Source organism: Parasteatoda tepidariorum, chromosome 6 (genome assembly GCF_982258835.1).
Source record: "Parasteatoda tepidariorum strain Cologne lab strain chromosome 6, Ptep-v5.0, whole genome shotgun sequence".
Lineage (NCBI taxonomy): Eukaryota > Metazoa > Arthropoda > Arachnida > Araneae > Theridiidae > Parasteatoda > Parasteatoda tepidariorum.
The window spans coordinates 27,207,360-27,233,804 of NC_141760.1; the positions used below are offsets into that span (position 1 = coordinate 27,207,360).

Genomic DNA, 26,445 nt, shown 5'->3' on the forward strand with positions numbered 1-26,445 from the left:
AAAAAGCGCTTCTTTTTTTCCTAAGTATACTTTCATCCAAATTACAATTTAAGATCTTTTTTTTTTTTTTTTGTTAAAAGAATTGTTTTATATAGTAATAAATACGTTTGTTTGTTTTATTTTTTGAACTAATTCAAGCTATTTAGTTTTCGTTTGAGTAATTTCCAAATATTAACTGATTATAAAAATGAATAGAACTTAGTTTGCATTTTTTTAATGTATTTCCAAAAAAATCTAGGTTTCTCATGCCCACAATATGGATATAGTAATTATAGTAATATATATAGAATTTGGGCTATAGAGAGAATTTAAAAAAATACTACGAGAAAAAAATTAAACAATTTAACCACAGGCTCAAAAGAGATTTTTTAAAAAAAAATAATAACTGGCAGCCCTCATTTTTATTAGTTTGTGCACATGTTTCAATTAGATTTTTTTTTCTTTTGAGGAAATTAAATAAAAAAAAAACAATGCAGAGAAATTTGCTCTGTAGATGAAATTTATTAACCCATCGCTCTGGTCATCCCATCAAAGAACCGGGTTCGAATCCGAGCAATGATTGGTCGATACGAATTCCGCACCCGGCTCGCACCGACCACAGAGTTGACCTAAAATATCCTTAATGGTAGACGGATTATGGATTAGAGTCGCCTTGGCACAAGGCTAAGCGTGGAAGGTTTTCGTGGTTTTCCTCTCCGTGTAACGCAAATATGGGTTAGTTCCACCCAAAAGTCCTCCACGAAAGCAAATTTCTCCAGGCTTGCTCCAGGAGTTCCCTTATCTTTTGGATTGGGCTTAAAATTGCAAGGCTACGGAGTTGAACATTAGTAGTCGTAAACCCCAAAAACTGGATCGGCTGTTCAACGACGGTTATAAAATATGAAATAAAATAAAATACCGGGAGTGTGTAATGTTCACTATTTTGTGGAAATATATTTTCTGAAAAACCAAAATTAAAAGAGCATACTATCCTTTAACATAGATAGCTGGTACAGTTGTCTCTGGATAATTAATATTATGCTCCAACGGACGATCGTTAAATTTGAACCCTGATACTATAAAAATAATTTGAATATTTAACTGAAAATATAAACGTAGAAAAACGGGAGGGGAGTAATTAGGAACGACAAGTAACAAATTTAAAAAACAACATTTTATTCATAGAAAAATATTTAATGTTTCTATTTTCCCATTTTAGATTGCTAGCATATATACTCAACAGTTATAAAATGTAAAATAAATGTAAATAAATAAAATGTAAAATAAATGTAAAGAAATAAAATGTAAAATAAATGTAAAGAAATAAAATGTAAAATAAATGTAAACATTTATCCCTGTGATTTGTTCTTATGTAGACTTAATCTGCATTCTCTCTCTCATGTCGATTTTTATGAAAAAATTGTCAGTAGTTTTGTCAAAAAAAAAAAAAAGAAATTTGTATTGGTAATAAGTATTACGAATATTTTATCGATTGGTGCTGTATTAATATATACTATATACATATCAATGTATAGTCATAGTTTTCTCCACTGAGTATTAATAGATTTAGTAATATTAATGAAAGTTGGGGATTTAAGTTAGACTAAAATTTGACGTGAGTCTTAGGATGAATTATCTCCTATTCGAAAAGAAATTTCCCGAAGTCCTTAGTTATTTTTGCTATAGCTGTCATTGGTGCCATTTACCTGTTTTTTTTATATATATATATATATATATATATATATATATATATATATATATATATATATATATATATATATATATATATATATATATATATATATATATATATATATATATATATATATATATATATATATTATTATTATTATTTTTTTATGTGTTTTGTCCTAAGGCAGCCAATTTGCAATATAGATGCCGAAACTGTTTCTGTGACTCCTAAATGATCAGTCCTATTAGCATAAGTTTAATCTCCTTAATTTCATTGGCGGAAAAATACACAATTATACAACAATATATCTCGCTCATTTCTCATTCATCTAAACAGTAATTTTTAAGTTTCTTTCACCACTTTGACAGTACGGATAGTCCTTAGTAGTAACCCCAGAGGGTACAATTAGGCTGACTTTTATAAATTTACACATGCACCCTCAGGTACTTTCATACCAAATTTGGTACTTTATCTGTCATGTCATTTACCTCATTAAGTCACCTCACCATTGTTATTATATTACTATTTACATTTGATTATTAATAATTACAATATAATTATTACTAAAACGTGTATTTTTAGTATTATTATAAGTTAGAACAGTTGGATGAGGAAAATCAAAGAAAATTGAATTTGAATTGAAAATTTTATTAGTCATTGATAACGATATCATTAAACGGAGTTGAGAAGCATTGAGTAATGTTGTAGGAAAAAAAAGGACGCAATATTACTCAAAATTTTAAAATGAATATAGAAAGCAAATTAGTACATGCTTGCATCCATAAATGTTTTTTTTCTGTTGTCTGGTGTTATTGAATGATTGGTATGGCACAAATTTTCAAATTTATTTGAAATTCAGTTTAAAATTCGTGAGATAAGCAAAAAAATTATTTTTACTCTAACACAAAATTGCAAATTTGTTATTTTTTAAACTATTATTTCAAGGGTTTCTTTCATTTACGATTTCAGCAATAAGTAATTTTCCTGAAGAAAAATAAATTCATTTCTTAATTATTAAATTCGTTTATCTTTACGAATTCCACTTCAATCAGATTAAAGAATGGTTCGATAGTAATATAATATTATAAGCATCTATATCTAGATATTTTCGACATTTAAAAATATTTAAAACATTTCTTTACTTTATTTTCCTTCTTTTCGTACCTAAGTGCATCCGTTCTAAATGGAAAGCTTTAGTACAGTTATTCTCAATCTTTCTAAAATCCCGAAGACTTACAATTGAATAAGATTTTTTTGCTGAACTTAAATAAAATCGTATACTGTTTCGCATGATGTATATTGCACTCTACTTACCAGAAAGTGTTGCCCCATGAATTTAGTTTATCAGCATTTATTATTAAACTAAATGCTAGCTTGTTTTTCTTCTTTTTTTTTCGAAAAAAAAGTTGGCTGGTATTATTCACTTTTTGACAGTCTCTTAATGATTTCATTAAATTTTCGAATCTCAAAAATATTTAAAGGATTGATTTAATGAATTAACGCATCGCTTTAATTAATTTCCTTCTTTTTATACCTAAGTCTACCGCCTTAAGCAGAAAACTTTAGTAAAGTTGTTATCAATCTGTCTTAAATCCCAAAACGTTAATAAGATTTTTACAGAATAAAAATAAAAATTTACTACACTTATTATGTTGTATATTATTATGTGCCTACTTATTATGTACATACCACAAAAAGGAGATGAACCAGATTATTAAAATTTAAAATAAATAAATATATATATATATATATATATATATATATATATATATATATATATATATATATATATATATATATATATATATATATATATATATATATATATATATATATATATATATATATATTTTTTTATTTTTTTTTTTTTTTTAATTTATTTATTTATTTATTTTTTTGTAATAAAAAGTAAGTCAGTATTCTTTACTTCCTTCGCAATCTCTAGTAACTTCTATACATTTTTGAATTTAAAGGATTTGTTTATTCCATTTTCTTTCTTTTCATACCTAAGTTCATCCGTATTAAATATAAAATTTAATACATTTGCTGCTAATCTTTTTTAAATCCCCAAAACTTGCAATTTAATAAGATTTTTTTGCAGAATAAAAATTATAAAATCATGTAAACACTTTGTATATTACACCCTGTGCTTACCACAAAAATGAAGCCACTTGAATCCGGATCATTAAAATTTAAAATTAAAATAAAAGCCTATGTATTTCCTTTTTTTGTGCATTTTTTTAAGGAAAAAAACTCAAGTTAGTATGCTTTATTTCTTGACAATCTCTTATAGACTTAAGTTTTTTAATTCAAGGCAATTATGCCTGAAAGAGTATTATAGTAAAAAATGAAACATTCTTGCAACAACTGGTTGTGGGACAATGGGTTCATGGAAGTTAATGTGTCACAATTGCAAGACTAACGACAGAATTGTGGCCTAGGAACTAGGCTTAAATTTTCAAACGAGCTAGTACCTATTGATTTGAATTCGTCTGAGCTTCAAGTCGCCACTGAAGATTGATAACGAGTCCTTCACAATGGAAATCCAGTGTTTTTAACCACAGAGCCATAGTGGCTCAAATCTACAAGAATCGTGTAAAAGAGAAAGATCTACAGGAATCCTATCTCAGAGCTCAAGAAAGTATACAGGCCAATATACAATGAAACAGGCTAAGTTATTGGCTTGTGTCATTGTAAGAACAAGAACTGCCTGAAGAAAATTTCTCGAATTACCAGGATTGGTAGATAAACTACGCTGTATACAATTAAATGTTGGATAAATAAAGGAGCCAACTTTTTTCTCGAAAAACTGTGTCAGAACAAAGCGCAACCATGAATCGTTTTGATTGAAGATCCTTTTCTCTTCTCTCCCTTTTTTTAGAAGATAATGACTTGTCATAGCTTAACGCGTTTACTACGGAGATAATTTTTTTGGACCTCGGACCTTGCACTTTAATAATTTAAATGATCGAAGACTTTGATCATAGATCCTTATTAAAACAAATATCTCTAAGCGATATTTGTTTTAATAAAGAGGTAGCATGATCTTTAAAAAGTTGTGTAAAGATCATTACGTTTTTCAAAAGTCTAATAATTGCCAATCGTGGTAAGACATAATGTGATGCAGTTGTCTGCCATCGTCACTACCATAGAATTTAATAATTTTATTATTTTAATTTTGTGTTGTTTTCATCTCTATCTATTTTTCTGCACTGCAAAAAATTCCGAATCAAATTACGTTATCGGCACTTTGGTTGCCTCATCCGTAAAATCCATTTTTTACCGTAAAATATTATACCGCAATTTTTACAGTAATATTTACATAATTAGAGTGATTTTATTGTAATTAGTACTGTAAAAATTACGATATATCAGATCTTTATTTCGTAACATGTTCCGGTAAAAACGGATTTTACGGTAAAAAGTGCCGGTACCCATTGTGCCGGTACTTTGTATCGTAATTTGATTCGGAGTTTTTTGCAGTAAGGTTGTATAGAAATAACTCTTATTTACTTTCTTAAAAGAATTTTAAGAGAATTTGGGCTCTCATCGAATAATAATGTTAAAGCTTTTTCGATCACAGTAACACATTTTAAATCTAATTTAATCCTGCATAAAATTCGTTTTATTAATAACTGCAATACTTCCTAAGAGTATTTAAGTAGTAATAGGATTCAAAAGCTAATTTGAGCAATATAAAGGATTTAGCTTTTTCATAGTAAGGATTAATTATAATTAACTAAATAAGTGTGTGACCACGGTTTTCGTGGCCTCAAGCAACGAAAAATACATGAAGTGCATTTTCACAAAATACTCGCTTCGAAGCATGTGACAAATTTGATAGATAAAGTGATACCATTACAAATATTATAATTATATGAATAAAAGATTATAAATTAATAAGTTTGTAGTAAAATTATTAAAAAAAATATTGCATATATATTATAGTATAAAAATTTACGAAGATAAAATATCACAAATTACAATCCCTTTCAAATTCCTCTAATTATGAAATTTCATCAACTTGTATGAACTGATTTTTTCGCCTTCAAATATTTTTGGGCGAAAAGTACACTTCACTCTAAAGCACGGCTCTAGTTTAGAGAACCAAATCGCTATTTTTATTATCTCTTAAAACTACATTTTTTCATGTTAGAAACAGTTAAAATCAGTATGCGTACTTTCCTGGTACCATATTAACGGTTAATAAAAATTATTTTTAAAATAACTATTCGAAACCATTCTTATTCTCGTATATTTGTTAAAAATTCTTAATAAATTCTCGCAAAAACCTTGAACTCACAGCATGTTACTTAGCATTTTTATAACTGACCCATCTAGTGAAAACTAACCTTCAACGCAACCCAAAACAAACCTGATTTTAGTCTTTTTAATTATTCTAAAATTATAGTTCATTGATGACGTAATAATATCCTTCGGCATGAAAGAGAATTCTATATTTTACTTTTTTACCTTATGACACAGAGATCGTGAAAGTAAAGGATTAAAAAAACCACGTGGAATTATAGGTCAAGATGAATCAAAGACACTGATTCATTACGTGACGCGTAACTGACCAGGTGGTGGAAAAGCATGATTTCGAAAGCCAGGCTGAATGCACAAAAGATAAAGATTAAGATTACACTAAAAGAGAAAGAAAAAAAAATTAGATGATAAATCAGGAAACTAATATATGTCATCATTTTTGTCTTTTATACAAACAATGAAAGAGTGTAATCTTCTGTCCATTTCGTATTAATAATTCTTCAAAGCTATTGTTTGTTCAATTCCCAGTAAAATATGAGATATTATTATGAGGATTTTGCTGTGAAGTAGATTAAATAAGGGATTTGTTATTTGAATAATTTTTAGTTCATAAGTTCTTTCTTTTTATGTAAGATTAAAAATTTGGGTTCAGATTTACGCATTCTGGGAAAACACCTACTATTTTATTCTGGGAAAAATACTCGTCAAATTGTATTTACTATTATAATTTGTTCTTGCATCTCATCATTGATGCTTTTACCGCCAAGGTTCTAAGATTTTTATGTCCGATAGAAGTTTTGTTTTTTGGATTACTCATTTTATTATACGAGACCTATCCGCACAGATAGCATTTAATATTATAATATAAGTAACAAACCGTTGATAGTTTTCCTACCTTGTTTAGGTTCATTATATTGTATTAAGTTATTGTATTATAGTTGTTATAATTGCAATATTATATAATAATTATAATTGTTATAATTATAATATTATATTAGAATTATAACCGGTGTTGAACAGCTGAACAAATTCTGAGTTTACGACTATCAATGTTCAACTCGGTAGCCTTGTAATTTTGAACCCAACCTAGGGAAGATAATGGAACTCCTGGGTCACGCATTGGGAGAAATTGGCCTTCTTAGAGGAATTTTTAATGGAACTAAGCCTCAATTGCTTTGCATGGAGAGGAAATCCATGAAAACCTCCCACGGTTAGCATGATGACAAGGGAATTCTGACATATGAAACGTTTACCGCTGACGATGATTTATATCGGGTCTATGATTGGTACAAGCCGGGAATAGAATTGGTATCAATTCAATTCGTATCGAATTCCTACAGAATTCGTAGCGATTCAAATCTGAGTCACCTCAGAGGCGAACGCTCTATTCCCTGATTCGCCACAGCACAGTTTGATTCATTGCGAATTTGGGTTACATTTTAAATATTCATTTAATTTTTGAAAAAAAACGGGTCAGAATTTTTTTTAATATTATAAATTGCTTCAGACCCTGTTCATGGATACTTTTATTCCTTTGTTTAAATTCCAGGAGAATCTGTATTGCATTTTAAATACTCATTTTCTTAAAATACTCATTTAAGTTTTTAGGTAATAAGTTATTTACCCTCCCAAAAACTCCCAAAACAAAATTCATAACTACTATCTGGCATAATAATATTTTTATGCCAGATACTAATTATGAATTTTATACATTGGCACTTTATTTTAGGAAAACTTTCCGATCAGATAATATTCAATATAATAATTTGTTTAAGTATCAATCCGTTGATAATTTTCCCTACTCTAAATACTCATTTCCTACTCTAAATACTCATTTAATTCTAAAAAAAACGAGTTAAAATTTGTATTTAAAATCATTATTTTAGTTAGACCAATGATACTTCTACACCTTTGTTTCGATTAATCATTTTAAACATTGTTCCCGCGCCAAATTAATTAAAAAAAGATCAAGAGATGGCGCTGGGAAGAGTCATGTGTATTAAGTGAAAGAGAAATAAAAAAGATGGAGGAAGAGCAAGTCGTGTGTCCTTTATTGTGGTAAAAAACAAAAAAAAGAACCAGCTAAAAGTTTTCTGATCGAATATTGTTCAGATGGTCCGTTGTCAGCCTGAAGGGGAATCCCGGTGAGCTCTTTCCAATCTTTATTTGAAATAATTAGTTAGGTGAATTTGTTGTTATTAAGTTTAATTGCATATTTTAAAATGGACGCATTTAAAATAAGAAAAAAAGTTTTGAAATCCGCTTTAACGCGGCATAAAGATAAAGTTGCGTCCACGTTAAAAAGTGTTGATAGTATACAATTAAAACTTTTTGAAACTAAAACTAATGAAATTTCAAATGATTTAAAATTAGTGTTTAATGGAATTTTTGAAGCTTGTAGTTCGGACGAGTTAGATGGTTATATGGAAGAAAAAGATAATATTGATGATTCTATCGATGAATTAAAAATAATGATTAACCGTCAACTGTCCGAAATCAAGGGCGAATCTTTGAATTTAACTACTCCTGTAATAAGCGGTAGCATTAATGATATAAAATTACCAACACTTTCGATTCCAACCTTTAATGGTAAAATCGAAAATTGGATAATGTTCAAAGATATATTTAAAGCTAGTGTAATTGAAAACAAATCCATTTCTAACGCTATGAAATTGCAATATCTTAAAGGTAGCTGTAAAGATGAAGCAATAAGGGTAATAAATTCAATTTCCATTTCGGACGCAAATTTCGATATCGCGTGGAAATTATTAGAAGAAAGATATTCGAATAAACGTGAGCTATTAAACGCTATTATTAAAAAACTTGTGAATCAACCGAATATCACTGAAACAGCTAGTTCGATTTTGAATTCAATAGACATAACAAACGAGTGCGTTAGATCGCTAGATGTGTTAGAAAATAAAGTGGAAAATTTATCAGAAACAATGATAGTTTTCATAATTGTTGAAAAATTTGATAAGTCGCTTCGTTACTGGTGGGAAAAAGAATTAAAGAATTCGGACGAATTCGGTACACTAAGTCAATTACTTTCCTTTTTACAAAGTCAAGCTAGAACGCTTCAAAATAGTAAAATGAAAGAAGGGAAATTTAACCGCAATTCGCAAAATAAAATTATGAGTATGGTATCAACAAACGAGAAAAATAATAATTTAAGATGCATTAAATGTAATCGAGAGGAATTGCACGGATTATATAAATGTCCCGAATTTATTTCTCTTTCCGTGCATGAAAGATACGAATTTGTAAGAAAGAACAATCTTTGTTTTAATTGCTTAAAACGGCATTCAGTTAAAAATTGCTCATCTATTTATCGCTGTCAAAAATGCCATAAAAAACATTCCGTGATGCTTCATTTTGAAAATTCCAAACAAAACGATAATGAAGTCAAAACAACTGGTGATTCATTTTCGATTCCGAACTCACAGGAAATGTTGGCGCCGTCGAAACTTAATCCAAATGCAGATAGTTTCAATTCTTCGAATAATCAAAACACATTTTCTGCCACATCTGTGCAGAGAATGAATCATGAAAAAGTTGTTTTTCTTTCGACCGCTAATTTATTCATAATAAATTGTTGTGGAGAATTAATAAAGGTTCGAGCTTTATTAGATCAAGGGAGTATGTCATGTTTTATTAGAACTGAGTTGGCAGATTTATTGGGCATAAAAAAGGAAAAGGTTTCTTTTACGGTTTCGGGTTTAAGTAATGCTAGAATAAATGTAAAATCTAAAATAAACGCAGTGATTTCTAATGGATTTGGTTTCAATTTTTCATTAGAGTTTTTATGCGTATCTAGCATATCGGATGCTATCCCAACTAATCGTATTGCATTTCCAATTAACTGCATTCCCGAAAATGTAAATTTAGCGGATCCCAAATTCTACCAACCTGGAAAGATCGATGTTTTATTAGGAGCTGAGATTTTCTATGAAATATTAAAATTCGGACAAATTGAAATTCCCGATACGAATTTAAAATTACAAAATTCTGTCTTTGGCTATATAGCCACAGGTACAGTTTCAAGGTCTGCATGTGAGAATCCGCAAAAGACTCATTGTGGACTAATTTACGATTGTAATGATTTAGAAAGCGATATTAAAAAATTTTGGGAACTTGAATCAATAGGGATTAAGGACGATCCTGGGTTTAATGAGTTAGAGCAATCCTTAGAAACCTTTGAAAAAACTGTGCGGTATAAAAATAACCGGTATGAGGTAGAGTTACCTTGGAAAAGAGATTGGAGAGAGCTCAATGATAATTTTAAAGTTGCGGAAAAAAGATTAAATTCACTTATGAAAAGATTTCAAAGAGATTCTGATCTCCACTTAGAATATTCGAACACTTTGCTTGAATATAAAAATCAGAACATTATTGAAAAAGTTACTGAAGCAACTAAACCTAACGATAGAGCTGTCTATTATTTACCACATCAACCGGTTATCAGAGAGGAAAGTCAGACTACAAAATTGCGTATAGTTTTTGATGCGAGTTCGAGTAAGGATTTCAAAAGTTTAAGCCTGAATGACTGCCTGTGGGTTGGAGAAAATCTTAATTCCAAGATTTTCGATATATTAATAAGCTTCAGGTTGAAGAAAATCGCCTTTATCGCCGATATTGAGAAAGCTTTCCTACAGGTATCACTTTCTGAAAAAGATAGAGACGCTGTAAGATTCCTGTGGAAGGAAGATGGAATTCTTCAAACTTATAGATTCAGCCGAGTGCTCTTCGGTGTAACAAGCAGCCCGTTTCTTCTTTCTGCGACAATAAGGAAACACCTGAAGTTATTTCAAGACATGTATCCCTTTACTACAGACTGTTTGCGTCGATCCTTTTACGTAGATGATTTCATTTCGGGAGCGGACAGTATGGAAGAAGCTCTAACTGTTTCTAAAGAATCTCTAAGTATCATGGAAAAAGCTAGCATGGTATTGCGAAAATGGAAGACTAACAGCGACATTTTGAAGCAACTGTGGAAAAATGAAGGTTTTCAAAGTGATCCAAACAACATAGAAACACATCCAACTAAAGTTTTAGGGATGACGTGGAACATAGAGGACGATAACTTCATTTTGGATATGCCTAACATATCAGATATACCCTTTCAAGAAAATACTAAGCGATCGCTCATGAGAATGATAGGAAAAATATACGATCCGCTAGGGTTGTTAGTTCCATATACGTTAAGAATAAAGTGTTTAATGCAAGAATTGTGGTCAAAAGGTATATCGTGGGACGACGAACTTCCACTTAACATCAAAGAGCAGTGGGTTCAGTGGTGTTCTGAGATTCCTGTTTTAAAAAATGCGAAGGTTCCTCGATATGTGCCGAACTCTTGCTCTGATGAGGAAAACGCAATACTGGAGATACATGGATTTTGCGACGCGAGTGCGAAAGCTTATGGCGCGTCAATTTATGTTAGATTTTTAAAAGAAAATACCGTAGAAGTAAAATTGCTTACAGCTAAATGCCGTGTTGCGCCTTTAAAAAAAATGACTTTACCGAGATTGGAGCTTCTAGGTGCCTTATTGTTAGCCCGATTGGCTAACAAAGTAAAACAAATAATGGATCAAAAACGAATATCGGATGTTTTTTTGTACACCGATTCAAAAATAGCTTTATACTGGATTAAAGGATCCTGTAAAAAATGGAAATCTTTCGTAGCTAATAGAGTTACGGAGATACAAAAACTGACTGACACCAATTCTTGGTCGCATTGTGCTGGCAAGAACAATCCAGCAGACTTTGTGACTAGGGGTACTTCTGCTGAATTTCTTCTTGGCAACGATGTGTGGTGGAATGGCCCTCAGTTTTTGAGAGACAAAACTGATCTTTCAACAGATGGTGATCTGATGTCAGTTTCAACCAATGACATTTCAGACGAACTAAAGAAAAATAATGACATTGACGATTTTCAATTTAATTTTACTTGTCTTAATCATGATTCCATTATTGATGATATTCTCAAACTTAGTAATAATTTTATAACTATTATTCGTATTATGTGTTATATTCTTAGATTCATTAATAATGTAAAAGGTAATAATAGGGTTATCGGACACCTTACGCATGAAGAACTAAGGAAAGCAGAGGTAAAAGTTCTTCAAATTGTTCAACAGGAACATTTTATGCAGGAAATAAAAAATCTCAAAGAAGGTAAGAGTGTTCCAAATAATAGTAAGGTGAGATCCTTAAATTGTTTCTTGGATAATAACTTTATTTTGAAAGTGGGTGGAAGATTAAAAAATTCTAACTTAAGTATGAATAAAAAACATCCCATAGTATTGCAAGATAAACACCCACTTACTTCGATTATTGTAAGATATTATCATTTAATCTATTTACACGTAGGTTCTAATACATTGTTATATCTTTTAAGACAAAAATTTTGGATAATGAATGGGCGTAACATTTGTAGAAAAATTGTACACGAATGTCTTGTTTGTTATAAAAGTAAACCTGTATTGGAGAATCAAATTATGGCAGATTTGCCAAAAGAAAGAGTAACCCCTAGTTTTCCCTTTATGAATGTGGGGACCGATTTCTGTGGTCCGTTCTATGTAAAGTTTAAAAACCAACGTAAGGGACAATTAAATAAAGTATACGTGTGTATATTTATATGCCTGAGCACTAAAGCCATTCATTTAGAATTCGTAACAGATCTTACATCTGAAGCATTTATTGCATGTTTAAAACGTTTTTTTGGTCGTCGTGGCAAATGCTCTAAATTGTTTAGTGACAATGCAAAAAATTTCGTTGGTGCTAGTGTAGAACTTAAAAAACTACATAGAATGGTTAAGTATCCTGATGAGATCTTAGCAAAATTTCTTTCCAGTCAAGAAATTGAGTTTAAATTTATATCTCCGAAATCACCAAATTTCGGAGGAATTTGGGAATCGGGTGTAAAATCCTTTAAGCATCATTTAAAACGTGTAGTCGGAAATTCTCATTTAACTCTTGAAGAGTTCGTTGCAATAATTGTGGAAATAGAAAGTGTTCTTAATTCAAGACCACTTACTCCGTTGTCCTCCGAGTTTGATAATTTTGAAATTTTGTCCCCCGGACATTTTTTAATAGGCCGCCCCTTAACTTCCATTGTTGAGCCTCAGATTGTTGACATTCCTGAAAATAAACTTTCTAAATGGAAAAAAATTACTAAATACAGTCAACAAATTTGGAAGCTCTGGAAACGAGATTATCTGTCCCATTTGCAACAACGGGGTAAGTGGATGTTTCCTAAAAACAATGTTAAAGTAGGTTCATTAGTTTTGATTAAAGACGAAAGTATGCCTAGTACCAAATGGTTGACTGGAAGAATATCGGAAATTATTTTCGGTAAGGATGAAAAGGTACGAGTTGTCAATATAAGGTTGGCCAATGGCAATTTGTTGAAAAGAAATGTTCGTGATATTTGTCTATTGCCTATCAATGATAATTAAAATTTTGTTATACTTTACTAATTTACTTGATTGTGTGAATATTGTTGAATTTAAATGTTTTCCATATATTGCTTATTTTGTATTCTATATATATTGATTCTATATGTTATCATTTATTTAGTTTGAAACCCTTAAGGTTTCAAGGTCGGGAGTATGTTCCCGCGCCAAATTAATTAAAAAAAGATCAAGAGATGGCGCTGGGAAGAGTCATGTGTATTAAGTGAAAGAGAAATAAAAAAGATGGAGGAAGAGCAAGTCGTGTGTCCTTTATTGTGGTAAAAAACAAAAAAAAGAACCAGCTAAAAGTTTTCTGATCGAATATTGTTCAAACATCATAGCATATCTTAGGTTTCATTGCTATTTAAATTTACGCAATTAAAATTAATTTTAATTTTTTATACAATTAAAATCGAAATAAATAAGACTGTTAAAAAAAATAATGTGTCTGTCAGTAAATAACTCCACAACTGTCTTAAAAAATTATCAGTGTTCTAATTTAGACAGTTCAAAATTTAGAAAAATCTATGATAGTAGTTACAATTACGACAAGAAAGATTCGAATAATATAAGTATTCATAAGTATGCAGAAAGTTTCAAAGTTTTCGAAAGTTAGATCAGCAGAAGAAAAAATAATTTTGCAATAACATACAAATAACTTCTTATTTAAAATCCTGGGTAAGAAGCAAGGACAGTTTCAGACATGCAAAGTAGGGGGAAGGCATTGTAACAAATATTGTTTATTCTGTTGTTCGCAAAAGTTAAACTAGTAATTAAAAAATATTACATAGTAATTATTTTTCAATTAATATTACATAATAATTATAATCAATTTGTAAACCAAGTTTACAAAGACATGCGACGGGGATTTGAAGAAAAATTTTTGATTACTTTCTTAGGACAAACCAGAATATCCCGAAATATGCTTAATAAAGTTAGTTAATAAAGGGTTTGATTCGACAGTTTTTGTTTTTCTTTTCACTGAGAGGCTCAAAGAAAGACTAAAAAGTTTGAATCCCAGAATTTCGGGGGGGGATTCGTACCGACGACGCCCCCCCCCTGGCTACGGGCCTGGCACTCAGGGTGCCGGTACTTTTTACCTTAATATTCATTTTTACCGGAGCATATAACGCAACAAAAATTCTGATGTATGCCGTTATTTTTACAGTTACCATAAAACTTGCTGAATCACTGTAACTAAATAACCATTGCAGTAAAAATTACGGTTTAATTCTTTACGGTAAAATGTATTTAACTGACTCAAAGTACCACTACTTTATACCGTAATTTGATCTGAAATTATTTATAAAGCATTAAAGTCTCTAAAATGCTGTAAATACAAAAGATTTAAAAATAATATATTTTATAGTTATAAAGATTCTAAATATTCTTATGACTTGGGTAAAATTAATCAGAAAAATTAGTTCATTATAAGAAAAGGAATGTTACGACTACAAATTTTTCCTAGTAGTTAAACTTGAGACGCAAGATAGCTATTATGTACCCCGACATGGTGTGAGTATTTCACATAAAACAGTTTAAAACAGTAAATGCAATGAAGCCCAATACTTCGGTTTGTTTATTTCAGAAAAATCCCTCATGCAGCGCATCAGGTCAATGAGTTTTTGAGGAAACTAAAACATTCGAAAGAAGAACTCCCTTAAGAAGATTTTTATGCACATCTATCCAAATCATTATTAAGATTGAGTAGTTACACCTCTATTTAGCTCATAACACATGACTGAATTTAATGACAAAAGAGGTCGAAGCGTGAGAATGTGTGTTCTTAATCTTTTAAGCGAATTGATAGATTGTTCAAGATTAGTTAATTATAGAAACTATTCGCTGAGAACAAAATTTTCACTATAGGATTAAAAAGTTTTTTTTTCTAAACATTTATTTGGAACAGGTTTTTTTTAAAAGTTGATATTATTTTACAGCTACATTCCTCAAATTTAAAAAGAAATTTCAAACTATTTGGCAGAATAAATAATAAGTAAAAAAATAGCATAAACTAATGTAGTGAAATATATATTTCAAGCACAATGTTTTATGATAGTTGATATTTTTTCTGAGATCTAAATATAACTGATATTGTCATAATACAACTGATTTGATCATAATATAACTCATTTGATAATAATAAAACTGATATTATACTATAATCAGAAATGGAGGAAAAAATATATACTTATGAGTGATAAGCGAAGGCAATTGTCAGGTTTATATTAAGTGTTTTAATACATACAACTATGATTTGATCATAATATAACTCATTTGATAATAATAAAACTGATATTATACTATAATCAGAAATGGAGGAAAAAATATATACTTATGAGCATATATGGCAACGTTACTTTTAAAAAGTAACGAGTAAAAGTACAAGTATTTTTAAAAAAAGTAACGAGTAAAAAGTAAAAAGTTCTTATTTTAAAAAGTAACGAGTAAAAAGTACAAGTAAAAGTACAAGTACTGAGCAAAAAAAGTAACGATTTAAAAGTACATTTCTAGGAAATCGAAAATTCAAAGTAACCTAAAATTTTATTGAATAATATTCTTATGTTCTTTAATGTTTTTGCAAAATTGTTGTTATTTATTTAACTAAATTTAATTTTAAAAGTTATGGATATTAATTTATTTTTAAATTCGGAAGAATATTATAATGTAATTTTGTAATATAATCGTATAATGTAATTTTAAAATCAAATATAATTTTAATATCAAACTTTTTATAGATTTGCACAAAAAAGAAATTTTATCTATTGATTTTAATTTTTAGTTTATTATTTTTATTTATTTAAATTACCATTGATTTAAAATTGTTTTACTCTTTAGAATAGCGTTTTAAAAGCACAAACATAAACAAAGCAAACACGAGGTTTCAGATAGCTTTGCGATCTTGTAAGCTGAACTAGTAAAAAATAATTGAATGTGCAGTGTAAGTTGAAACAGAATGTATTTAGTACTTATACACGAAGTTAGCTGTGAATGCATATATATTGCACATTAATTTTATAAATTAAAAAAGCACACACACACGCACACACACACATATATATATATATATATATATATATATATATATATATATATATATATATATATATATATATATATATATATATATATATATATTAGAAAGCTTACCGAGTTTTAGAAAAAAGTAACGATTTCATTCGATATTTCCGTTATAAATACTTGTACTTTTTCCCTAAAAAAGTAACGAAAGTACAAGTAAAAGTACTAAATTTAAAAAGTAACGAAGTACAAGTAAAAGTACGTACTTTTTACTTGTACCGGCGGTACAAGTAACGAAAGTAAAAGTACTGCCATATATGCTTATGAGTAGTAAGCGAAGGCAATCGTCAGGTTTATATTAAGTGTTTTAATACATACAACTATCAATTTTGTTGCAAGTTATTAAACTTAAAAAAATATTCCAACCAAAATGTAAGAATTGCACTAACCCTTATTAAGGGGTTCATTTCATAGAATTTCGAACTTCTTATGAGTTCTTCTGCCATTTTTCTCGCTTAAATATCAAACCTAATGAGCATGTTATTGAGGATTTAATTTTTGATAAGGATACAAAAAATATGAAACGAAGGGTGATGAATATTTAATTTAGGAACCTACTGTAGTAAATATGTAATTAAAGAGCATCAAGGAAGTGCTCTTATGAAGTACGAAAATAAAGAAATTAATTACTTGTTTACAACAACATTGGAAATGCAATCCTTAGGTAACACAATCCTTTCAAATCCTTAAAATTTGGTTACGACAATTATTTTAAGTGTTAAAAATTAAATTTATAACTGCATACATTAAAGTAACGTAAGTAATATCAGATATTGATGAGAAATTCACCAAAAATTTCATAATTTTGTAAAAAAATCTCTAGCTTAACATTTTGCCTAGCATTACGTTTTACCTTAACATTTTGCCATTGTTAAATTTTTAGTTTGCAATTGAAAATTATTTTAAGTTTTAGATGTATTTTTTTTTTAAAGTAAAAAAAAAATAAGAAAATTTGAAACTCTCAAAAAAAGTTTCAAAACTTGATAGTACTTGTATAGTTTATTTAGGAAAACTTAATATTTGAAATTAAAACTCCGAGAATCATTAAAAAATTGTAAGACCTTTTGAAATTTTACGAATGAAAATATTGTTTGACTATTTTAAGATAGAATACTGTTAAAAATTTTAAATTGTTAAACTGTGGGAAAGTTTAAAAGCGAAGACTGAAACTGAACACAGTGTCGCAACAGCCCATAGAGGGCCAAGGCCTACTGTGCCCATCTCAGTTTTCTTGACCTTGGGTCTGGGGTGCAAAAGCAGATGTTCCGGTTAGGTGGTCAGCTGAACTCGGAACCCCTAGTTTTTAGCTCCCAAGAATGCTTGGTACTCATTTATCGACCCACTGAAGGGATGAAATTCTGAGTCAACCTTGCCCGGCCCGAGAATCGAACCCAGGACCTGTGGCACGTGAGCGCCAAGCGCTACCACTCAGTCACCGGGCGTCAAAGCGAAGACTATTGTTAGAATATTGTAAGGGCGTTTTGAAATTTGAGGACCAAAGGTTGTTGACAATGATCATGAAGTTAGAGCAACACTCAAATATTTTTAGATATTTTAAATTTTGACGAAAGAAACTATCCAATTACTAACAAACAATTGCACGGCAGTACATGCCATGAAACTGGAAAAAAAAACAACGTAAATGCTTCTTGATAGATTTCGAAAAAAGTGACTTGCCAACTATCTGTTTCTATTGCTAATGCTGTAAGCACAAAAATAGACCGTCGCCAATAGTCCATTGTGCAGCTCTAGCGCGACGTAAATGAACTACAACAACTACAACATCAAGAATAGAATTTTAAAAAAAGTGTTAAGAAAAATTTCTTTCTGGATTATTTATTATTATTTTCTCCCTGGATGCCCCCTGGCGGGGGCGGGACAGGGTTGAGTAATAAAAATTATTATTTTTTTTGTAATAAGTAGTTTAGCATATAAAAATGTCAAATACGTAGAAATCTCTAATTTTGAATTTCTGATGCATTTTCAATTGCTTGGCATACGCAATGGAAAACATTTGCTTCTAAAGTTATAAAGTAATTTAAGTAGAAAAAGTTGTAACACCTAATTTTGAGCGCTCGAAACGTTCTCACTTTTTACATTGTATATTATAGATAGTACAGTAAACTGCAATTGAAAAATAACATAAGTACTGGTATTTCATGAAAAACGTTAAGCTGGGGTTTTTTTTTTTTTTTTTTCAATTGCAGCAAAGTAAATTTCTCCATCGACAAGTTCCAGTTTCTTACTGCTAGAGTTTCAGTTCAGCTACAGTTTTTTCGAATTATTCATTTCATTCCCAATATAATATAGTAAGTTTTTTGTTTAAACAAATATCAATTATTTTAATCAAAAATAATTCATTAAAATTATTTTCAAGTATGCGACAGATTTTTCCATTGACAGTAAGCAGTAAGTTCCAGTTTCTTACTGATAGAGTTTCAGTTCTGCTACTGTCTTTTCCAGTTATTCACTTCATACCCTATATAATGCGGAAAGTTTTCCTTACCCTATATATACCCTATATACTGTGGAAGAAAAAAAAACAACAACATATAATTCACGTGAATGTGGTTTAAAAAGTTAAGCAGGTTTAATTATAATAAGCTGAAAATCTCAGATTTTGCGAAAGGTAAGTAATGATTTAGTTTTGCTTTGACAATTAGACATTTGATTTTCCAATCTAAAAATTGGGAATTTCATTATACGTTTTAAATAATTTTTTTTTCTTTTTTCTTCAAAAAATTAAAAAGAAAAATTTTTTTTTAATTATATTTTTGAAAAATATATAAAATACAACAATAATGATAAAAAAGAATTTGCTGAAATGTAACTAAAATTCTGGAAATTTATTTACTTACTAACGTAAAGACGATGTAATCTGGGTCAATTTTGACTTTTCAAAATTTAATGTTATACAAAGTATTATATTTAAAGTTTTATAGAACAATTGAAGTGCTCAACCCCATAACCCTTTTAAAGTTATAAAGATATAAGAGAAAGAATTATATAGAAAGAAAATAAACGTTGGCTTGAAAAGAACTCTGATTTTTGAGTAAGCTTTAGCTTTAATAATAGTAATTTTTCTGGACTCTAAAACGTTAATATTTAATAAAAATTTCAAAAATATGTCATTTAATGGTTGAACTAAATCACCATTATGTGCTAAACAAATTATTATTAAAATTTTGAATTGATGTATTTTAAGATGTTACGTCAGATTTCAGGTTTGGAAAATTTTCAACTTTTTTTTCTACACAAAATGACTGATTGGAAATACGATGGAGCCAGTCAAATATAACGCATGTTTTTGGTAATTTTGAACTCCTCTTACCCCCTTGACTTTGAAAATAACTAAAGTAATCTAATTTTAGGATTAAATTCAAATACACGATGTAATTTTTCAAAAATTAAAATTCATGTTTCAATTCAATTTACAAAAGTTTGTGTAGAAAGTTTCTCTTTAATAGTTAAAATTCTTGATGTCTGAAATTCTTAGCAGGAATTTTTATCCATATTTTTTTCTTTCTCCAAATTTAACTTTTATTTCAAATTTAATGTTTTTTCAAGCGTGATTTTTTTCCAAATATTTTATAGCGATTTTTTTTCTTACCGTGAAAGAAAAGTTTAGAAAATAATGTGAAAAAGTGATTGAAAATAATGTGAGAAGATGTAAGCATAGCCCGTACCCATTCTTCCTTCTTGTCAGCAAATCACAGACCTCTATGGTGCTTACGTGATTTTTGAATGGCCCTTAACAATTAAACTAGAAAAGGTTAAAGAAGTGGTTTCTAACTGGCGGCCCGCGAAGCCTTTTTCTGTGGCCCGCGAACTAAAATATATTAGTAGTCATTTTTTGCGGACAATTTTCGTAAAAAATCCATATGAGTTTAAAATACTTTTCTCGTTAATAAAAACCTAATTTCTTCGTTTCTGTGAATTTTATCATACCAACGGTGCAAAAAAAATTATTTCTTAGGTGTTGCATGCAAGAAAATATTCATTCAAGTACAAAAATAATCGTGTATGTTGCTCTTTTTTATTTCATTTTTTTGTATTTTGTGAATTTCATTTAGCATATGTGTATCAGAAATTTTCTCGAAGAAACTCTCCGATTTAACTCTTGGAAACCACTCATTTTGGACGAAAATATTTTCACACACATTTGTAAATTTTAAATTTAAAATGTAAATATCAATTCTCTGGTGGTTGCAGCAGACAAACCTCAATTTTGTCATTAAACATTTTGTGTGGTACTATGAAAATTTTAATACCAATCTTTTTAAAGTTTTATATTTTAACAATTAGATATCTGTTGCACATTAATTGTTTAATAAATGGGTGCACATTAAAGTTATTGTAGCCCGAATTTTTTAATATGCAATTAAATATTTTTAAAAATCTACTTCTTATTTTAATTTGTTATTCGATAGTTTTGTTTTGTACAAGTTGGTAAAAATCTGACAGTAATATTTAATGTTCCTTCAGACATAAAAGAGTCCTACATAAAATTTTGATAAAGTTGCTGCCAGCCATTTGATTTGTGTTTTTAATTGGCCCCCGGCCTCATGTAAGTGGAAAACCCCTGGGCTAAAGTAATAAGTTCTTAAGCTCCATAATTCGTTTGAAGCCTTCGACAGATCGTTGTAGTTTTGCACAGTAGATCGAAAACAGCTAAGAAATTTAACTTCAGCTACTAGATCAAACAGAGAATTAACCAATCCAATTTCGTAAGTAAATGATTATTAAAGTAATAAAGAATTTTTAAAATATTGATTAAAAAATTTTTCACTCAATATAATTTGCATACAAAGACAAAAACAAGATAGTGTTGTAAATAAATTTGGAAAAAATTTGAAAGGAGTAAAATAAAATAATAAAATAAAAATAATAATACCTGCAAAACATACCAATGTTGTCACTTGCAATGTTAAAACAGTCAACTGCTTAAGTACAAGGAAAATTTGAGCACAAATAGCGAAGATGTTGCATTTCGATGTAAATTGGTGGCTATTTGTTTTTCCAAAGACAGTGTCATTCAAGGAAATTTTTACAACAAATACTTCGAACGCAATATTTACGCTAATGAAGGAGTTTCAAAAATAAGGAAAATGGACAAAACCAAAAGGTCAATATAGAAAAATTTAGCAAGAAAAAATTACTGTCGTACGCGTGTTACGAGACTGTCATTGTATCGTGTAACATGTTCTAAACTAAGATATTACCACTTCTACTTTATTATGACTTTAATAATTTATTTAATTATCAATAAAAATGTTTTTTTTGAGTTAGAGGAGGAAAGAACTAGAAAATCTATTAAATAAATGGCAAACTTTTTCTTCTGCGATTAGTCATTATTGACGTTAAGAAACATGGGAAACTACGATAATAGCCAAATTATCTTCTTGTAAGATTCTGCACGCTAAAGTAATAAAAAATAGAAGAATTGTTTTGGCGATTAGAAAGCTGAAAATTATTTCTTGTACACTTTTAAGCCTCACCTTATTAATGAATAAATTCAAATCGTGCAGCCTTTAGTAAATTAAAAAACAATAAACTATGCTGGCTGTTTTTCGAAGTCTCGGTCATAGAATGAGTTAACGCTTTTTCACAAATAATATGATATTTTTTTCGAATAGTATGCTTTTATCGAAGCCCTGCCATTACATGAAAAAACTTTTTTTCACAAATAGTATGTTATTTCCATCATATAATAAGCTTTCTCCGATGACTCTGTCGTCGCATGAAATGACACTTTTACACGAATAATATGCTTTTGCCATCGAATAATAAGCTTTTTCCAAAGACTAAGTCATCACATGAAATTACGCCTTTTTCACGAATAATATGATATTAAATCGAATAATAAGCTTTTTCCTATAGAATCTAACATCATATGAATAAACGCTTCTTCACGAATAATATGCTACTTCCATAGAATATTAAGCTTTTTCCGAAGACTCTGTCATCGCATTAAATAACGCTTTTTCAGGAATGATATATGATATTCCATATAATAATAACTTTTTCCTAAGACTCTAGCATCATATGAAAAAAAGCTTTTTCACGAATAATGTTTTCTCCATCGAATAATAAGCTTTTTCCGAAGACTCTGCCATCACATGAAATAACGCTTTTTCACGAATAATATGCTTTCGCCATCGAATAATAAGCTTTTTCCGAAGACTCTGTCATCGCATTAAATAACGCTTTTTCAGGAATGATATATGATATTCCATATAATAATAACTTTTTCCTAAGACTCTAGCATCATATGAAAAAAAGCTTTTTCACGAATAATGTTTTCTCCATCGAATAATAAGCTTTTTCCGAAGACTCTGCCATCACATGAAATAACGCTTTTTCACGAATAATATGCTTTCGCCATCGAATAATAAACTTTTTCCGAAGACTCTGCCATCACATGAAAAAACGCTTTTTCGCGAATAATATGCTTTTTGCACCACTGTTGAGTGTTTACAGCTGTTAATGAGTGTTAGGTACAGTTTATCGTTCGTTGTCGAATTTACCGTTTTTAAAAAGTTACTCTAACAGTGTATTATCTGGATTCTTAAAGATTAGCAAAAATTGAGAATATTTTATTGATTTCGATAATTTTTCTTTAGGTGGAAAAACTCGCAAAATTTGTGATTTTTTAAAAGTTTATTAACTTTTAAAGAATTTAGGTAATTTTCTATTATAAGGCCCTGAGAATTCTTTTTGACAAAATGGTACATATATAGATTGAAATATTAACTTAGCTTCAAGGGTAAGGCATTTAAATAGAGACATTTTTATTTCAAAAAGGTTTTGAAGAACATTATATAGCAAGTTATTCTTATTTGCCCCAAAGAAAATAGCAGCAATTTTTGTTCAAATTTTTTATGTATTTTTATAATTTAGCAAGTAAGAATTGGTATGTAATGAGTTCGAGGAGCTAGAATATGTGGTCTTAAATCATCAAACAAATGTTGTGAATTTGTAAAAGAAGTTAATTTTTATGTGTTTAGTTTATAATAATTTTCAAAATTCCTGTGTTACCAATAAACTGTTTTCTTTATATATAATTAAATTCAAATCCATCATCGCCAAAGTAGCGTGGCGATTTTTTGGGGGAAGGGGGCGGTACGAGGATTTATTTTTGCTATCTTCTATATTTTTTCAAAAATGCTGATATATGTCGCCTTATTATTTCGCTAACATTTTTATTTTAAGATGATTAATTTTAAAAAAAAAACTATTAAAATAAAAATAAGTTTGAAAGTTTTCTATTTTTTTTTTGAAATTTTATTATGAATTAAAAAGTGAATAAGAAAAAATTATAATTAAGTAACTATTCATCATATCCTAATTTTTCAGTGAAGATTATTTTAATAAGGGTAATATACCTATTATATTATTACATAGTTATAATACTCACTTGAAAAAAACGACATCATTTCAAAATATATTTGCAAAATCAAAGGAAAAACATTTAATCTAACTATATATTTATTGAATTTTTAGAGCAAAACTATTTCTTACTACAAAATGTTCGTTAACAAAACTACCAAAAATGTTTTACAACTTAAATAAAAGTAACAACTGAAATTGTAGTCAGTATGTGGGCACAATTATTTATCCAAACCAAATGCATGTTACATGCAATATTACTGAAACCAAAATGCATTAAATTGTATTTACGCCTTTACTAAATTTGTACAGAGAATTTACAACCCCGAGAGCATTTCGCAAGCTTTTAATTTCCTGGAAAAAACACATAACTGTCAAAACTAAAAGATGAGCGTGGCAGCGAGTGTAAATTGCTCTTCTTCTTTAAATTTAGAAAACCATTAAGTTTACCACTTATGATTGATGCTTCATCGTTATGCTTGTGCTCCTAGTTTCTTTAAATTAACTCTACATTCTTCTAAATAGCTTCTTATGGAGTTATGCATGATTACACCAGAAGTACACCTAAAATTTTTTCTTTAATAATACATTTTCCATCAATTCTATTGGAATTTCACACACCTATAGCCAACTGTTTTTTTACGGAGATATCTGCTGTTACGTCGCGAATTACGGAAAAAGAAGTGCACATGTTCAGTTCCTGGAAAATTTCTTCTATTATTTTCCAACGAACTAGTTGAATTATGTCATTCTCAACTTGTGCAGTTTTGTAAAGTGCATTTTATCATCTTCATAAATTTAATTACTTTGTCTTTAGCACACAGATCTAGAAACTCTTAAAGTTTCCTTTATTTTTTGTTGAGGAAAATTCGTCATGTTCAGTGAAGGCAAATATTAATTTTCTAAAAATAAAATATTTTCTAAAATAAAATCTGTATAAACACGGTTTTTTTCGACCAATTTATAATGAGCGGAAGATTCGTTAATAATTTTGTCACTAACTTAACTTAAAGACCAGAATTGTAAAGATTTTAACTGCATTTTGCTTTTTTTTACGCCTTATGTTTTTTTTCGAAAGGTTTATTAATGTTTGATGCACCTTCAGTCACAAAATTAGCTACTGCGTGACTACGTTTGTTCCTGGACAAAACAACTTGCGGCAACGAAAACAAAATGCAGCATCTTTAGCGATGCTATATTCTAACCATGAAAATTGATAGTACCAACTGTTTTGAAAGCATCTAGATCTGCCAAGGACTTTTTTTAATTTTGAAACCCTCTTGAGGTTGAACTGGCCCATTGCTAAAACTTGCATTTTTACTTGCGGGATCCTTTATGTTTACATCAAAAAGAGAAGAAACCTGATGCACACGTTCAAACTTCAGAAATGCTTTGAGCATCTTTATTTTTTACGAGTCATCCTTGACTGTAGCAGATGCTACACGAGGAGTAGATTTAAAATACGATATATATATATATATATATATATATATATATATATATATATATATATATATATATATATATATATATATATATATATATAAACTAGCACTAGAATCAAAACATAAATAATAATATATACACATATATTAATAAAATGTTCGTATTTTTTATACATGTATTCCGTAGTATTTTACCAATAATTTCAAATGCACATTTCAGTTAAAATGTCTAAAAATCGGCAGCTTCTGGAAAATTTGCATAAAAATTATATAAGCAATGTGTTAATGAAACTAAATAAATTGCAGATATTTTTGTTTTGCAAATTTTCTTCACTTTAAATATAATAATAAAAAAATAAAAGATTTCAAAAAATGCTGTTCATGCAAAACTGCGCTTTCTTTCGTAAATTTTCATCGGCTCAAAAAATAATGATCAGAGAAAAAAGCTATAAAATATTGTCAGTTCTATTCTTATAAAAAATATACTTTTAGTTAATTGCAACTGAACGAGCTATTCAAGAACTAGAAAGACGCTTCTAAGAATCCTTGAAATAGAAGAACTTTAAGAATCCTTAAAATAGAAGAATCCTAAGAATCCTTTAAATATTTTTCTGAAGAAATGAAATTAAATCTTCTTTAAGATGATTTTCGATGTCGCATTTCACTGTATTAAAAATAGAAAGTAAATGAAATAAAATACTAGCAAAAACATGATTTGAAGAGAGAAATTGATTTGAAAACACAGTTGTTGCATATTATAAGGAAATTATGGACTTTCATAGTTTCGAAAAGAAGGAAACTTTATTTTTTATGAAATGTTGTCATTTTTTAAGAAAAATAAAAGGCATAAGAAAACTTAATTTCTAAAGAATATAGCAATTTTCATATCATTTTCATGTACACTAGGTAGTGAATGTATGAAAGTAAGTGATATTAAGTCATACAATTCAAATATAAAATATTCTAAATCAAAAAGAAAGACAATTCAAAACGAAAATATATACTTAAAAATAAATATAAAAAAGAAAACAATTATTTACCCTTATTTTAAGACAATTATGACTACAGATATTTATGCACATAAATATCAAATTATTCTAAAATTATTCAAATTATTCAAATACTTTAACTAAAGGCA

The 26,445-nt window shown here is 29.0% G+C and overlaps 2 protein-coding genes across 4 annotated transcripts in view; one reads left to right on the top strand and one right to left on the bottom strand.

Moving 5' to 3' along the window:
• LOC107442409 (stearoyl-CoA desaturase 5) overlaps positions 1–26,445 on the bottom strand; it is a 75,838-nt gene that overhangs the window by 21,191 nt on the left and 28,202 nt on the right. The window contains exon 1 of one of the 3 annotated variants that reach the window (XM_016055974.4): positions 21,368–21,670. The exons of 1 other annotated variant lie outside the window; for it this stretch is intronic. The gene's annotated coding sequence lies outside the window, so the exon portion shown is untranslated. Of the gene's footprint in view, positions 1–21,367; positions 21,671–26,445 lie in introns of those variants that run through there. One more of the 3 variants, XM_071178883.2, reaches the window with a different exon arrangement.
• Positions 9,304–13,395, top strand: LOC110283045 (uncharacterized). The gene is made up of 3 exons (XM_087166775.1): positions 9,304–11,810; positions 11,976–12,112; positions 12,308–13,395. The coding sequence occupies exons 1-3, from the start codon at positions 9,304–9,306 to the stop codon at positions 13,393–13,395; spliced, it is 3,732 nt and encodes a 1,243-aa protein (XP_087022901.1).

Bases quoted from the DNA above. Each gene is read 5' to 3' on its own strand.
- LOC110283045 (XM_087166775.1), top strand. From the start codon at position 9,304: ATGCTTCATTTTGAAAATTCCAAACAAAACGATAATGAAGTCAAAACA. The intron at 11,811-11,975 runs GTCAGTTTCAAC...TTATATTCTTAG, and splicing joins TCAACAGATGGTGATCTGAT to ATTCATTAATAATGTAAAAG. The intron at 12,113-12,307 runs GTAAGAGTGTTC...ATTTACACGTAG, and splicing joins AATAAAAAATCTCAAAGAAG to GTTCTAATACATTGTTATAT.